Source organism: Corvus hawaiiensis, chromosome 12 (assembly GCF_020740725.1).
Source record: "Corvus hawaiiensis isolate bCorHaw1 chromosome 12, bCorHaw1.pri.cur, whole genome shotgun sequence".
Lineage (NCBI taxonomy): Eukaryota > Metazoa > Chordata > Aves > Passeriformes > Corvidae > Corvus > Corvus hawaiiensis.
Genome location: NC_063224.1, coordinates 10104651 through 10117943, shown reverse-complemented (window position 1 = coordinate 10117943; position 13293 = coordinate 10104651). Strand labels below are relative to the sequence as shown.

The following is a 13293-nucleotide window of genomic DNA, read 5'->3' as shown; positions in this document are numbered from 1 at the left end:
AGCTGGGTGGTTAGTGGTGAACCCTGCTCATGATGTGTCAGACCAGCAATGGCTTTGTCACCAAAAAAAAAAAAAAGAAAGAAATGTATTGATTTTACTGGAAACTGAATCCACAGAGGGGTCAGACTGAATGGGAGCTGCCCTAAGTCTTCTTAAGTCTCCTGGCGTAAATTAACCCATATCTCAGCAAAGCACAAACAAGTTCTCAGAGGTGAAGTTCTCACAAGTTCTGCATAGGTGTATCTTCATCAGATGAATTCATACTTTATAGAATAATCTACAGATAACCTGAAGAAAGTTAGTACAGAAGTATTCAACTACCCTGATGCACAGCACTCTTAAAAAAGAAGTATTTTCTCATCAGCAAAGTATGTTTTCACAAGTTGGGGTGATCACAAGTTAGTGATAGCCCCAGATCCGAGGAAAACACCGCTGCAGAGCCTAGGAAAGATTCATGTCCAGCTTCCACCCACTTGGCTGCCTCTGGGCACAGAATGGTCCAGAATAAAGCCCTGGGTCCAACCATCCTCCAACTCCAGTAACACTCAAGCCCAACTGTCAGTTTTACAGCCATATCCCAAAACTTAATCACAGCAAACACAGTGATGATCTGAGATTCAGCAAACCCATCAGTCATTATGCAAATCATGCTGGGAGCCAAGTGGAGCTGCCAGTCCTTGGAGAAGAGGCAGGAGGGAGAGGTGGCAAGGGGAGGCCACTGCAGAAGACTGTTAGGAAGAAGCAGCTCAGTGTCACACGAAGGAGCCCATGCAGAAGTGGTGCTCAGGGATCCCTGCAAACATTATTACCTTTGTCTGTCTTTTACTTAATTTCCAAATGATATCTTAAATTGTTCTCATTTATCTATCCATCTCACTAAAAGGGTCTGGAGAAGCAAAGCAAAGGCCCACCAATGTATTTCTTTCACTTTGTGCGTACCAAAACCAGAGCAAAACTGTGTAGCTTCTTAGATTAACGAGCCTACATACATAACTCTCCGGAAATTCACTGACAATTTTTGGATGTCCTCTTTCAGAAGACAAGTATCCAAAGGCACATTTATTCCTGATGTATTTCAAATGTGACAAAACCAAATTGCTACTTTCAGGTTTAGCCTTCAGCCAACAAGGTACCACCCATTAACTCAGCAATACCTCACCCCCTAAATCAGCTCTCGTCCCGTAGTTCACTGTGCCAGTTCTCCCCTCTGTCCTGAAGACAGTTCTTTCTATTTTCTGCTTGTATGTTCAGCAATTAAAATGCTTTATCTTCAACAAGATATTAATCATAATATTGTCCTAATAATTTTCTGCCTCTCATGCAGCAATCAGTCCTGAAAATAGCCACTGAGATACAGATAGTAACCAGCAAGCTTCATAATAAACCATCATATACACTATTTTAGTTTGTCAAAACAATTAGTGTTCATTTTGGCTTTATTCAGTTAAATCTGCAGTGACTGATCAGTATAAATTATGTATTAGGCTGCCCAGCTGTACTTGTTTATTCATGCATGGACTTGAAGAATTTTCATCTTCTCAGTACAAAAAAGCAACAGCCAAAAAATTCCCCTGTATTCTAAAATATAAAGACACTTTCTTCTCAGCCACATTTCTGCTACGTTTTTGAAGCTGCTTTCTTCTTCCTCTGCTTATTTCAATTAACCTATTATTTCATTTGCAGTTATCAGCAGCTGCATTTGCATCGGTAGGAAGCACATACTGTTACTTTCACTCCTTGCAATTACCTCCCGAGCAAAGCAATATCAGAGCTAAACCAAATGATGTTGATTTTAAAAGCATCAAAAATCGCATTGTTGGCTGCATTTGAACTCCTGCTTCACTTCAAGAAGAACTGCTTGCAGAAATGTTTACAGTTAAGCCTCACAGTCCTCTCTTTCAAGAACAAAAGTTTGTGAATCAAGAGAGATCATTTTCTGGTTTTGCTTGTGTTTGTAGTCACACACTCCTTGCTAGGACGACTGGGTGAAAGGAATGCACGTTGTGGGGGTGGGTGGGGTGATATGCTTGTATGCAGGGAGAGAGATGACACAGATTTAGAAAAAGAAAAATCTGCAGTGACCATGTAGAGCATCAGTTGTGCTTCTCCGCGACATGGCATATGTGCAGAATGGAAATTGAGCTGTTGAAGCTGAGTTCCTGCAATGAAAAAATCGGCAAATTGCACACTCCAACCCAAAGCTACCCTCCACCAAACTGGGTTCAAGAATTTGTTAACAGAAGGTTTATGCCAATATTTACAAATCACAGAAAGATGTTTTGGCAGCTTTGACATGCAGAGTACAGTTGCTCAGTGATGGACAGGCAGAGTGAATGGTGGCAGCGCTCAGAACAAGAAGTGACAGAGTTTGTGTCCTCTTAAAGAGCTGGGGAGCACAGCAGAACTTGTATTTGTTAATGGGAACACCATTCAATCTCCCAGGTTGTAAGGGCAATTAAAGGGGTCACCTGGGTGGCTCTTGAGCATGTCTAGAAAAAAGTATGCTGCTGAAACATCTCCATAGGGCAGAGTGCTGTAAGTGGAGAGAGCCAGGTTGGGAAATGCCACCTCCCGAAGCTTAGCTCAGCTACAACATACCTGACAGGTAACAGAATTGCTTTCACAATGATAGTGCGTGATAAAGATTGGGAAACACAACGTTTGTATTGATCTGCATTATCACTGTTATAAAAATGCTTTTCTGCACAGTGAATTCTGCCCCAGTTTTGGTGGCCACTGTGCTCGTCACTTCGGCAAGGAGGACAAGAGCCCTGCATGCAACCTGCCAGCACAAACACACTGCCAGCGACAGCTCCTTTGGGCTCTGAGCCGCAGGCAGGATGAGCACACAGCTACGCTTGTTGTTTCTTCCATCAAATAACATATGAAATGTTCTGGTGAAAAGACTAAATTTTGCTGAATTAAGTGCTTTAGAACAAGTGGTTTTATTACTTTATAATTAGCATAATTTTCCCCATAGGGATTCTTGCAATTAAATAATTAGCAGTAATGTTACCCAAAGGTGTTCTTTAATGAATTTTAAGTTATTGCCCCTGTTAACGACAATTGACACGGCTCGGGTTTACAGCGCTCCGTCTCGCCAGACTGCGGGCAACATTAGAGGGCTGTGGCAGCCTGCCCTGAGCTCCGGGCCCCTCCGCTCACCCCGGCGGGGCGGACGCGGCTTGGGCGCTCTGCTCCCCGCGCGTCGCTCCGGCCCCGCGGGCAGCGGCCAGGCGCGCTGCGGCCCCGACGACGCGGGCAGCCCGCTCCGCGCCCGTCCTGACCGCGGAGAAGCCCCGCGAGCGCGCAGCTCCGGCCAGGGCCGCGCATCACCCGGGCTGCGGCGGGGCCGTCGCGGCTGTGCTCGCTGACTGCCCGGCGGAGCGCCGCCCGCACGGGCAGGGCAGGGCAGGGCAGGGCAGGGGCCGTCCGGCTCGGGGCGCGGAGGGGAGCGGCCCCCGGGCCGGGCCGGGCCGGGCCGGCGCGCATCGCTCGCGGATCGGCAGCGCCACCCGTCGGGGAGCGGGACGGCGGCGGAGCGTAGCGGAGCGGAGGCGCTCCGGCGGGGCGGGCACGGGGCACACGCACGGCTGCCAGGGCTGCCCGCCGCGTCCGCGGGACACGGACAAGGCGTGTTCGGGACAAGTGCCTCCGGGCCGCACAGGGCTGCGTTTTTTCTTGGTTTTCTTTTTCTTTATGAATTGCCACTGGCAGGACATCGCGCCCTGTCCGGTCCGGGAGCGCCGCGGCAGCTCCAGGCTCGGGAGAGGGAAACCCCTGTTTACCTCCCGGTGATCTCGCCTCACAGGCAAATTCGCAATATGTAAGTCGCTGGTTAAACAAGGGCATTTCCATTTGTTAATTGATGCAATTACGCCGTGGCGGTAACGGGCCGGCCAGGCTGCAGGCAGCCATCCATCCATCACCGCCCCGCTGACCTGCCATCGCCCCGGCGCCCCTCCCCGCTCCCGGAGGGACCATCACGGGGCTAAGGGGGAACAAGGGATGCCCCGCTCACCACTCCTTAAAGAATGGGCTTCGGGCTGCCCTGTGGCCCGCGTTCTGTCCCGGCCCCGGGCCTGCCCCAGCCTAGGCAGGCAGCGCACGCTGTGCGGGGCGAGCTCTGACCCCGCTCCCGCGGCTCCGGGCCGCCGCGACGGGCAGCGACGCCGAGGCGGGGAGCACGGCTCAGCGGCTCCGGTGTAGAACCGGGGCCGAGTTGTACAGCAGCGCCCGGCCCTAGGGGTAGGCGCGGGGCCAGCGAGAAGTGCCAAAGGGACTGCGACGGCCGGGCCGACCTCGAGAGCTGCTTCCCTGGGTGCGTCAGGCACCGCCGCTGCCACCGCGACCCCTGCCCGGCGCCCGTCCTCCCCGTGGCGGGCCCGTGACAGGGGGCACGCTGGGGCTGGCCGGTGCCGCGATGCCCCCGCTTGATATTTATTCCCCTAAGGCAAATTTTGATTGTGTTTAAAAATAAAGGGAAAAGAGACCAACCGCAAGGCACCCCCAGTCCCGCCTTTGACGTGCATCACAGCACAACATTAAACCAACATGAAACAAGTGCTGCGAGCGGGCGCGGGGCGCTGCCTGCTCCTGCCCGCCGCTGCCTGCTGCTGCCGGCAGGGCCGTGACGTCACCCCGCTCCTCGCCCACCGATGAACGCTAAAGACCTATAGAGCAGAAAATAATACAAGCAAGCTCCGTATCTTGCAAGCCCTACGTGATTTTCCCCCCCTCTTTGCAAAAGCCCCTTTGCACTTAAACTCTCTATACATGTGGGGTGGCTTTTTTAACTCCCTCTATACAAACATATTTATTAAGAGCGATGGGAAGTGGGGGGTAGCCTATATTTTTAATCCAGGCACCAACCTCTCCACCCCCCCCCGCCTCAGATGTCTGGCTGCTTTTCTTAAGTGCAATCATCTATAATTGAAAAAAAAAAAAAAAAAAAAAAAAAAAAAGCCATACGTGGAAATGTGTGTGTGAGAAGGTGCATCTTGAAGCAGGGTTTAGTTACAATCGATCTTGGGGGGAAAATATTGCCTATGGTCCAAAAATAAGGAGCAACTATGTCCTTCTCTCAGTTCGGATACCCCTACAGCACCACTTCACAGGTAAGGCGAGTGAGCAGCACTCACTTTTGTTTAGATTCTGCTGCTGCTGTCCAGATGTCTTGTCCCCCCCCTCCCTTTTTTTCTTCCCTTCCCCTTACTTAGAATATTTTTTTAAAAGGGCACATCTGGAGCCTTTTTTTAAAAAATGTGCGTGTGTGTTTATGTCTCGTTTGTGTTGTGTTAGGCTTAAACAAATAACTCGCAGTGTGCACAGCAAAGGCGTGTAGGAAACCGGTAATTCCCCCTCCTCCCCACCCATCACCGTTCAGTTTTAAGTGCAACAAACAAATAAAAACATAAATCCCAGCTACGACCGCTGCCGGGCGCAGCCCCCGCAGCGCCGCTGCCGCCCGGGCACCGCGGAGGGTGTGCGGGCAGCGGGAACCGGCGCTCGGCGGGCTCGGGGTTTTACTCGCGTTTCTGCGGAACCGGGCTGTGCCGTTTCCTCCCTCCTTCCTCCACGGGTCGGTCCTTTCCCTGTGTTTTATTAGGATTTGTCGAGAGTTTTTTTTCCCCCATGCGATTTCCGAAGGACACCCCCCACTCACACCAAGGCACCCTGAATTAACTAAGTCGTCGCTATAGCGTACTTCGAGTCACGATTTATTTGGGTAGAATTATTTATACACCGTAATCACTGCAAGATGTGCCTCCCTCGCTTGGGAAGTTAGCTGTCCCCTTGAAGTTATTGAAATCAAATGCCTTCGATTGCGTTGGCTGACATATTTACTGCTGTGTCTATTGTCAAATTAACTGTAATCGCAACTTTTTGCCTTTAAATCAATGCAGATGGACCGAGCGGGGGCGGAAAGGATGGAGCCGTACGGATTTTATACCTTTTTCGAGTGCAATTATTTCCTTAAAGTTTTGTCTACTTGATTAATCGTGCCCCCTTCCCAAGAGTTCCTGCGTCCCAGTCGGTTTATTTCCCGGTTTCTATAATTAGTTGCTTCAGCCCGCGTTTCCTATCCCCCTCCTCACCGCCGCCCCCCCCCCCCCCTCCGCACACACACAAGCGCGTACACCCTCCTAAATTCCCCCCGATGGGGCTGCCTCAACAGTCACTCGGCGCCGTCCCGCTCTCTCCTCTCCGCAGTTTTTCGTGCCCGCCAGCCCCAGCACGACCTGCTGCGAGGCCGCCCCCCGCTCCGGGCCGGATGCCTCCTCGGCGCCGGCCGCCGCCTCTCTCTGCTGCGCCCCGTACGAGAGCCGGCTGCTGGCGCCCGCCCGCGCCGAGCTCAATGCCGCGCTGGGCATGTACAGCGCCCCGTACGCCGCCGGCCAGGGCTACGGCAACTACCTGCCCTACGGCGCCGAGCCCGCCGCGCTCTACACCGCGCTGGTGAGTGCCCGCCCGCCCGGCAGCGCTCCGGAGGGGGAGGGGGGTGCAACAGGCGGGAGAAACTTCGTGTTTCGCACTCGGTGTCGGGGCGGGGGACCGCCGAGGGACGCGGAACCGTCCGAGGCGCCGGCCCGTCGGGGGTGGGGGAGAGCAAAGGGACTCGGCTGCCGTGGGGACCCGGGGCTGCGGGGCGCGGCGGGGTTCCCTTCCTGCTCGACACCAAACGCTGCCGCTTCCCTTGCAGAACCCCCAGTATGAAATCAAAGACGGCGCCGGCACGTTGCACTCGGGAATCGCGCAGCCCGCTACCTACTACTCCTACGATCATTCCTTGGGGCAGTACCAGTACGACAGGTAAAACCCCTTTGATCAGCGCCCGGCAGCATTAGCATCCCCCTGCGAGGCGGCGGCCGACATCAAACGGCGGGGGACGGGGGGGCTCCGACCTGACAAACGTTGCACAAAAGAAACGAGGCGCCCGGGAGCAGCAGACAGAGGAAATCAAAGTTGGGCGGCGATGTCAGGAGGGCAGGGGCAGGAAGGCAGATGGGCAGGGACCTCATCGGCCTGCGGCGCGGCTGGGCCGGGCCGGGGGGCTCTTGCCGGACTCCCGCCGGCCCTCTCCTCTCTAATCATCTCCTAGCAGGTACGGGACGGTAGATTTCGGTGGTTCAGCCAGACGCAAAAATGCAACGCGAGAGACGACGAGTACCCTCAAGACCTGGCTGTACGAGCACCGCAAAAACCCCTACCCCACCAAAGGAGAGAAAATCATGCTGGCTATCATCACTAAAATGACCCTGACGCAAGTGTCTACTTGGTTTGCTAACGCCAGACGGAGGCTCAAGAAAGAAAACAAAATGACCTGGTCTCCCAAGAACAAAGCGGGGGAAGAGAGGAAAGAAGAAACCCCGCGGGAAGAGGATGAATACAGTGCGGAAGGTGAAGGCAGAGGTAGGCGGGAGAGGCGGATGGGCACCTCCAAGTAGGCTCGAAGTGACGGCCGATTTCGAGGCCCCCAACTTCCCCGCACCCGCACTAACGCCCTGCTGCCCCTTTCTTCCCCGTGTGTGTCCAAGCAGAGCAGAAGAGCTACAAGGAGGACAAGGACCTGCGGTTCAGCGACCTGGAGGAGGAGGAAGAGGAGGAGGAGGAGGCGGGGAAGCCGGAGAAGGGCCGGACCAGCTCCCTGCAGGAAGCCCCCAGCCTGGGCGCGGCGCTGCCCGAGGCTCCGCGGAGCGAGTGCAGCCTGCCCGGCCCCTTCCACGCCTTTCCTTGTGCCAAGGCCCCCGCCGCAGACTTCGCCCCCGCCTCCTTGGCCGGCCCGCCGCCACCCTACGCGCCCGCGGAGAAGCCGCGCATCTGGTCGCTGGCACGCACCGCCGGGGCCAGCGCGGCGCGCAGGGGCAGCCCCGAGGGCCGCGGCACGGAGGGAGGCGGCGGCGCGGCGGGGGAGCAACCCGTGCCCGCCAAGGCCTTCCGGAGCTCCGCGTTCAACCTGCAGCCGCTCCCGCGAAGCTGCGCGTCCCACCGCGGCCTGGGGGAGCCGTGCCAGTTCGCGGCGGCGGGCGAAGGTACCCGCGGCGGCGGGGCCGCGGGGACGGGCGGGACCGCGGGCCGGGCCGGGACACAGGGCGCGGCGTGAGCCTGCCCGCGCAGTGACACCCCCGGTGTTCGGCCGTGCCCAGGTGTCAGGTGCAGACGCCGAGGCTTCTCCGCTCGAGGCGAGCGGGCAGGGGAGGGCGGCGGGGCCGGGCCGTGCCCACCGCGAGCCGCTTGTGTCTGTGCAGGCTTCGGGCAGGGCGCCAAGGGCGGCCCGGGAGGCACCGAGCTGGGCGGGACCTGCCTGGACAGGCTGCGGACGGCGTTCCGGCCCGTGCTGCGGAGGTGAGGTAGGTGACGGGCCGGCCGCACCTCGCACGAAGCGCACGCCAACGCGCCCGGCCCTGGGACACCGGAGTGGCCTCGGCCCGAGAGCGCTGCGCCAGGGCCGCCGCTTTGCCCCGCTCCCGGAGCTCCCGTCCGGGCGGGGCAGCAACCCGCGGCCACTTAGCACCAGCTTATCACCGCTTCTCCGTCCCGCAGGACGGCCCGCCCCATCCTGGGCGCTGGCGACGGGACTCCGGCCGTAACGAAGCACTCGGCTGGACGCAACGAAAGAAACCTCTCCCCGCGCCGGCGACGGCCTCGCGGCTCCGCCTGCTCTGCCCTCGCCGGGAAGGGCCGCCGCGGCGCAACGTGCTGCGCACGTGGGGCCGAGGGGCACGGCGGGCGGAGCGGCCGCAGGACCGGCGCCACCCCGCCGCCCGCCTGCCACATGTTCAATACCCCATTGACGTCTTTGCAAAAAGGAAAAAAAAAAAAAAAACAAACCAACAAACCCACCCTAATCTTTTGTCTTTCCCCCCTCATGTCGTGGTTTGTTTCTCCTTTTCCTCCCAAATCTGCGCTCTCTGCTCAGCGCCCTGCTCTGCCAAGGAGCGCCAGTTTGCAGTTGCTCCGCTCCACCTCGGGGAGGAGAAGGAGGAAAAGCGGCGCAGGTTACGCCGGACTGTATCTTTCCCGTCTTTGTACATAGATACCGCTGAAAGTATTTTTCAGAGTCTCTAATTAACACGGATGAGCTGAACGCCACGAAGCCGTCAGTGACCTCGGAGCTCTCCAGCCAGGAGCCGGCACAGCCCGGGAGGAGCAAACCCGGGCACCCGGCACCCGCCACCCGCCCTGGGGCACGGCCGGGGCACCCCCGGGCAGCGGGTGGCGACCGGGCGGCGAAGTAGGACGTTGTTAGTGGGTCACCGTCGTCAGTCAGTCAAAAGAGCAGTGCTGCACTTTACAGGACAGACGAGAAAGGGAAACCGTATCTCTGCATTATTTCTGTTTAATTAAAAGTGTCATCAAACACTTTGTGTTCAGACTAATAAACCAAGCAGGGATGAGGAAAGAATGTTTCTTTGTTCCTGTCTCTAGAAGCAGTGGCAATAATTTAAATTAATAACTGTGGTAATTAAGAGGTCATCTATAGATCAACCCGATACCTGCTATTTCCAAGTTCACTGGGGTCAGCATTTACATTAAGTCATTTGTGGTCAATAGAGTCCAATGAATTCTGCCTTAATAAATCAGGGAAATCAATCTTGAATATCGAGTAGACTTCTATATGTTTACTAAAGGCTACTCAAAACGAGTGGGGCTGCATAACTGGGAGCCCTCTGGGTGTGCGACCGGAGAAGCAATTTGTAGGGGAAAGGAGGAGCTGCAGGTCAACGCAGGGAGATGTGACGGGGCTGCCTCCGGCTTCGGTCCCGGTAACAGCCGCGGCCCTTCCCGGGAGCAGAGCAGTCCCGGCTGCGGGGGCACTGTGAAAGAAAGCAAACTTTGTCGGGTCCGGAGCGGGGCAAGTGTACAAGAGGGCAGCAGGTGATGGCGCGGCCGGGAGCGGGGCTGGGCCCGTCAGGAGCCCCGCCGAAGACGCTCGGCCACGGCGCTTTCCGGGACTCCGTAATAGCCCTGGACAAGAGGCGGCGCAGCAGCAGCAGTCTCTTGCAGTGACCCGAAGCTTAGAGAAGGGGAAATAAGGCTGCGAAAAGATAAACATTATTTCAAGTCGGATTTGAAGGATTAGGGCCTGTAATAAAGAGTATTAGGCCCTTTCGAAGGGTTCTTGCAAGGCGACTTTTTCGCCCCTCCTCTCCCACCGGAAGGGACAGGTATTATCTGCCTTGGGAACACATCTGCAGGTTTCCCACGCCTGTCCGCACGGCCGAGCAAGGCCGGGCCTCCCTCCTGGATGTGTCCCGGCCGCCTTCGCCCGTTCTGCAGGGGAGCGACATGGCTTCCTCCTGTTCCATTTCCCGGCGGTTTCGGAAGAGGCTCTCTGGGGAGGCAGCTCTGCATCGGCCTCCTGAGCTGCTCACGGGAGACGAAACCTGCACGGCCCCCGCGGCCCGAGGGTGGCCAGGAGCTCTCCTGAGCTGCCGACTCAGCCCCCGGCCCTGGAATCCCTCGGCCGCGAAAGAGCCGCGAAGCCCTCAGGGAGAGTTAATTAGGCGGGTACAGGCCTCGGGGTCTCTTTGAGGCAGGCACGAAGGTAACCTCCAGGAGTCTTAAGACTTTTATTTTTTATTTATTACTTTTACTCCCCTTTCATTAAAGGTCAAGTGAGCGAGATGCAGATTATCCCGCCCGCCCAGGACTCCCCTGCAATCTGTCACGCCGGCAAGATATGTATCGCAAATCTCTCGAAATATAATCTCCGGGAATCATATTCCGAATACTGTTTTGATTAAAAACCAGAGCGGGGATTGATGGAGAACTAATACCGGGAGCGGAGCCTGCGTGCGCCCGGGCACAAAACTAAAATAACGGGCTCGCACGAACAGATTCCGCGCCTCCAATGCCATAATAAACGTATTTAAACCGTCTCTGTCGGAGCTTTACTACGAGATGGGCTTTTTAATGCCGATTCTCTGGGAAATGAACTCGGGTTGTCCGGTGGAGCGGGGGCAGTCGGGCTCTGCCAGGCCAGTTTTCTGGGGCGGCTTGGGAAGATGAGGCCGGTGCGGGGTGCCCTGGGCCCGGCCCGCCTCAGCCCGCCAGGGCGAGACACAAACGGGGCGCGCAAGGTGAAGCCCCCGCGGAGCCGGGGGACCGCCGTAGCGCAGCGCTCACACACACACCACCCCCGGCCAGACACCCCATTTGGCTCTGAAGGGCCGGGTCTCCCCCTGTTCCGCAGCCCGCGGGGACGCGCTGGCACCGGCTGCCGCAGCCCCGCAGCCCCGCATCGCCCCCCAATTAGCGGCCGCGGGGGCGGGCGGGGGCGGCTCGTTGACGCGTCCCCCGCTGGGGTGGGAAGTTTCGAAAACAAAGTCGCCGGGCTAATGGCCCCGGGCGGGAGCAGCGGGGCCGCGCACACTCCACTGCGCCCGCTCAAAGCCAGCGCGACCGCGGGGCCGCCGCCGCCTCCGCCGCGCTCGCTAATGAAGTTTTGTCAAAGACAATTACGGGCCCGGCGGGGGCAGGAGGCCGCGATGAAAAGGCGGCTTTGTGCGGCCGAGACGGCGCGGCTCCCCGGCCACCCCCGGCCCTTCCTGCGCCCCCGCGGTGACCCCCGCGCCCGGCCCCGCTCCCCGCGGGGGCAGTGGCCCCGGTGCCCGGCCCCCAGGTAAGCGCAGAGACGGGTTGGTGCCGGCGCTGAGTCTCCCAGAGCTGCAGTTTTTCAGCCCGATCCACCGACGAGCGAAGCAAGCCCCGAAAAGTGAGGGCTGAGGCAGCGGGCAGCCCCTGCTCCCTCCGCACACCCCTAGTTGAGGGATTCTGCCCCATCTCCCCTCCACAGAGGTCTTGCAGCGAATTCCTGCTTCAGCGTTGTTGCATTCAGTAATTGGGAGAATTCGTCCAAAAACGACCAAACGACCGGGCTAAATCTATTTAAATATACACCAGAGAGACATGAAATTGGGGTCTAGGACTGCAGCTGCCTTCAGCTGCGTCTGGGCCAGAGGAGGTGTGGAAGCGTGGGACAATAACCATCTTTCACCACCTTCCTCAAACTCCCAGACCTGGCGGCTGTCTTCCATCTCAGGTCCTTGGTTACCTCACCTCCCATCCCCAGCCAACATGGGCAGCACAAAACACACTGGCATTCTCCTAGAGAGGACAGGGAACCACTTCTGAGTCATGAAAAGGTCTGGACAATACAAGATTATGGCTTCCCAACCTTTTGAAGCACAATCGTCCTTTTAGGAACACAGGAGAGAATAAACCGTCCTTTACTGCTGCACAAGCACAAGAAGAGAGCCCTGACACTGAGATGGTCTAGACCCCTCACCCCCAGCTGGCTGGTATTTGCCTGTGCCCTCAAACAGTTGTTCTGTTTCCCTACAGGTTTCCCATCCCACAATAAAGGGGTGAGTTTTACTGGCTTTGCAGCAACAAAACCCTTGAAGATCCCTTTTCAAAGGTAGCTGCCACAGAAGTTTTAGCATGATGTGGCTATCGAGGTTATAGAACAATGGATTGGAGCAATTAGTTCAAAATGATCTCGAAAACTGCACAAGCAGCTCAGGCCAGGTGTCATTTCAGGATCAAAGCATCTGTTAGAGGAAAATTATTTTTGCCATTGTATTGCTTTTTTTTTTTTTTTTTACCTACTGTTCATCTGAAAATAAATTACAGGCCAGAACAGGTGGATAACATTCTGGAATGATTTAATGATTTATTTAATCTGGATTCTTTTTCAATCTACTTAGCAGGATGAATACTTTTTTTTAGCCTGAATCCAAAAGCCTGTCTTTTCATCTAAAGAAGAGAAAATACCCTAAAACACTGCTCTGCTGCTGTCAAGGTGTACTCCCCACCACTGTTAGTAAAGCAGTAATAATGTCTGCTGTGCTGAAGGGCCTAAGGGGAAACCTCAAGAAAACCGAGCAGAAGATTTTAATTTTTTGTTTGTTCCTTGACATCTTCCTAGTGCTTTAGATTTTAGTTCCCTTCTTGGGACAGTAGTTGGGTAATAAAAGAACTGATTGTAGTGTTCAATCACTACCCCTTAAACCTTAAAATGCGCAGGTTTAAGCGATGACAACTCGGTGACTTTCCATCTTGTTAGGACAGCTTTGTATAGCACTGATAGGGAGTGGAGCTGGAATAGACACACAGGAGTCTTCTGCTGCAAACACCTATGGATCCACTGACACCAAATGAGGCCAGGAGCAATTCCTTCAGGCACATTCACACAAGACTTGTATCCTGTTCCTCAGTGAGCAGATCCTAACATGAGACCTTCCTTCTTGAGAAGCCATGACTTTGCTAAGGAGGGATTAGCAAAAC

At 56.0% G+C, this 13293-nt stretch overlaps 1 protein-coding gene and 1 long non-coding RNA gene across 4 annotated transcripts in view; one reads left to right on the top strand and one right to left on the bottom strand.

Moving 5' to 3' along the window:
• LOC125331995 overlaps nucleotides 1-7107 on the bottom strand; it is a 379455-nt gene extending 372348 nt beyond the window's left edge. The window contains exon 1 of the long non-coding RNA XR_007206321.1: nucleotides 6906-7107. This is a non-coding gene — a long non-coding RNA (uncharacterized LOC125331995). The remainder of the gene's footprint in view (nucleotides 1-6905) is intronic.
• On the top strand, nucleotides 4575-9601 carry IRX6 (iroquois homeobox 6). 3 transcript variants are annotated; one of them, XM_048316480.1, is made up of 8 exons: nucleotides 4575-5117; nucleotides 6214-6459; nucleotides 6704-6813; nucleotides 7106-7186; nucleotides 7295-7413; nucleotides 7542-8033; nucleotides 8250-8351; nucleotides 8545-9601. In XM_048316480.1, the coding sequence occupies exons 1-7, from the start codon at nucleotides 5073-5075 to the stop codon at nucleotides 8348-8350; spliced, it is 1194 nt and encodes a 397-aa protein (XP_048172437.1). In that variant the 5' UTR covers nucleotides 4575-5072; the 3' UTR covers nucleotide 8351; nucleotides 8545-9601. The 3 variants fall into 3 exon arrangements, with proteins under 3 accessions (XP_048172437.1, XP_048172436.1, XP_048172438.1); XM_048316479.1 differs by having other exon boundaries at nucleotides 4586-5117; nucleotides 7106-7413; XM_048316481.1 differs by lacking the exon at nucleotides 6214-6459 and having other exon boundaries at nucleotides 4590-5117; nucleotides 7106-7413.
• The last annotated feature ends 3692 nt before the right edge of the window (nucleotides 9602-13293 follow it).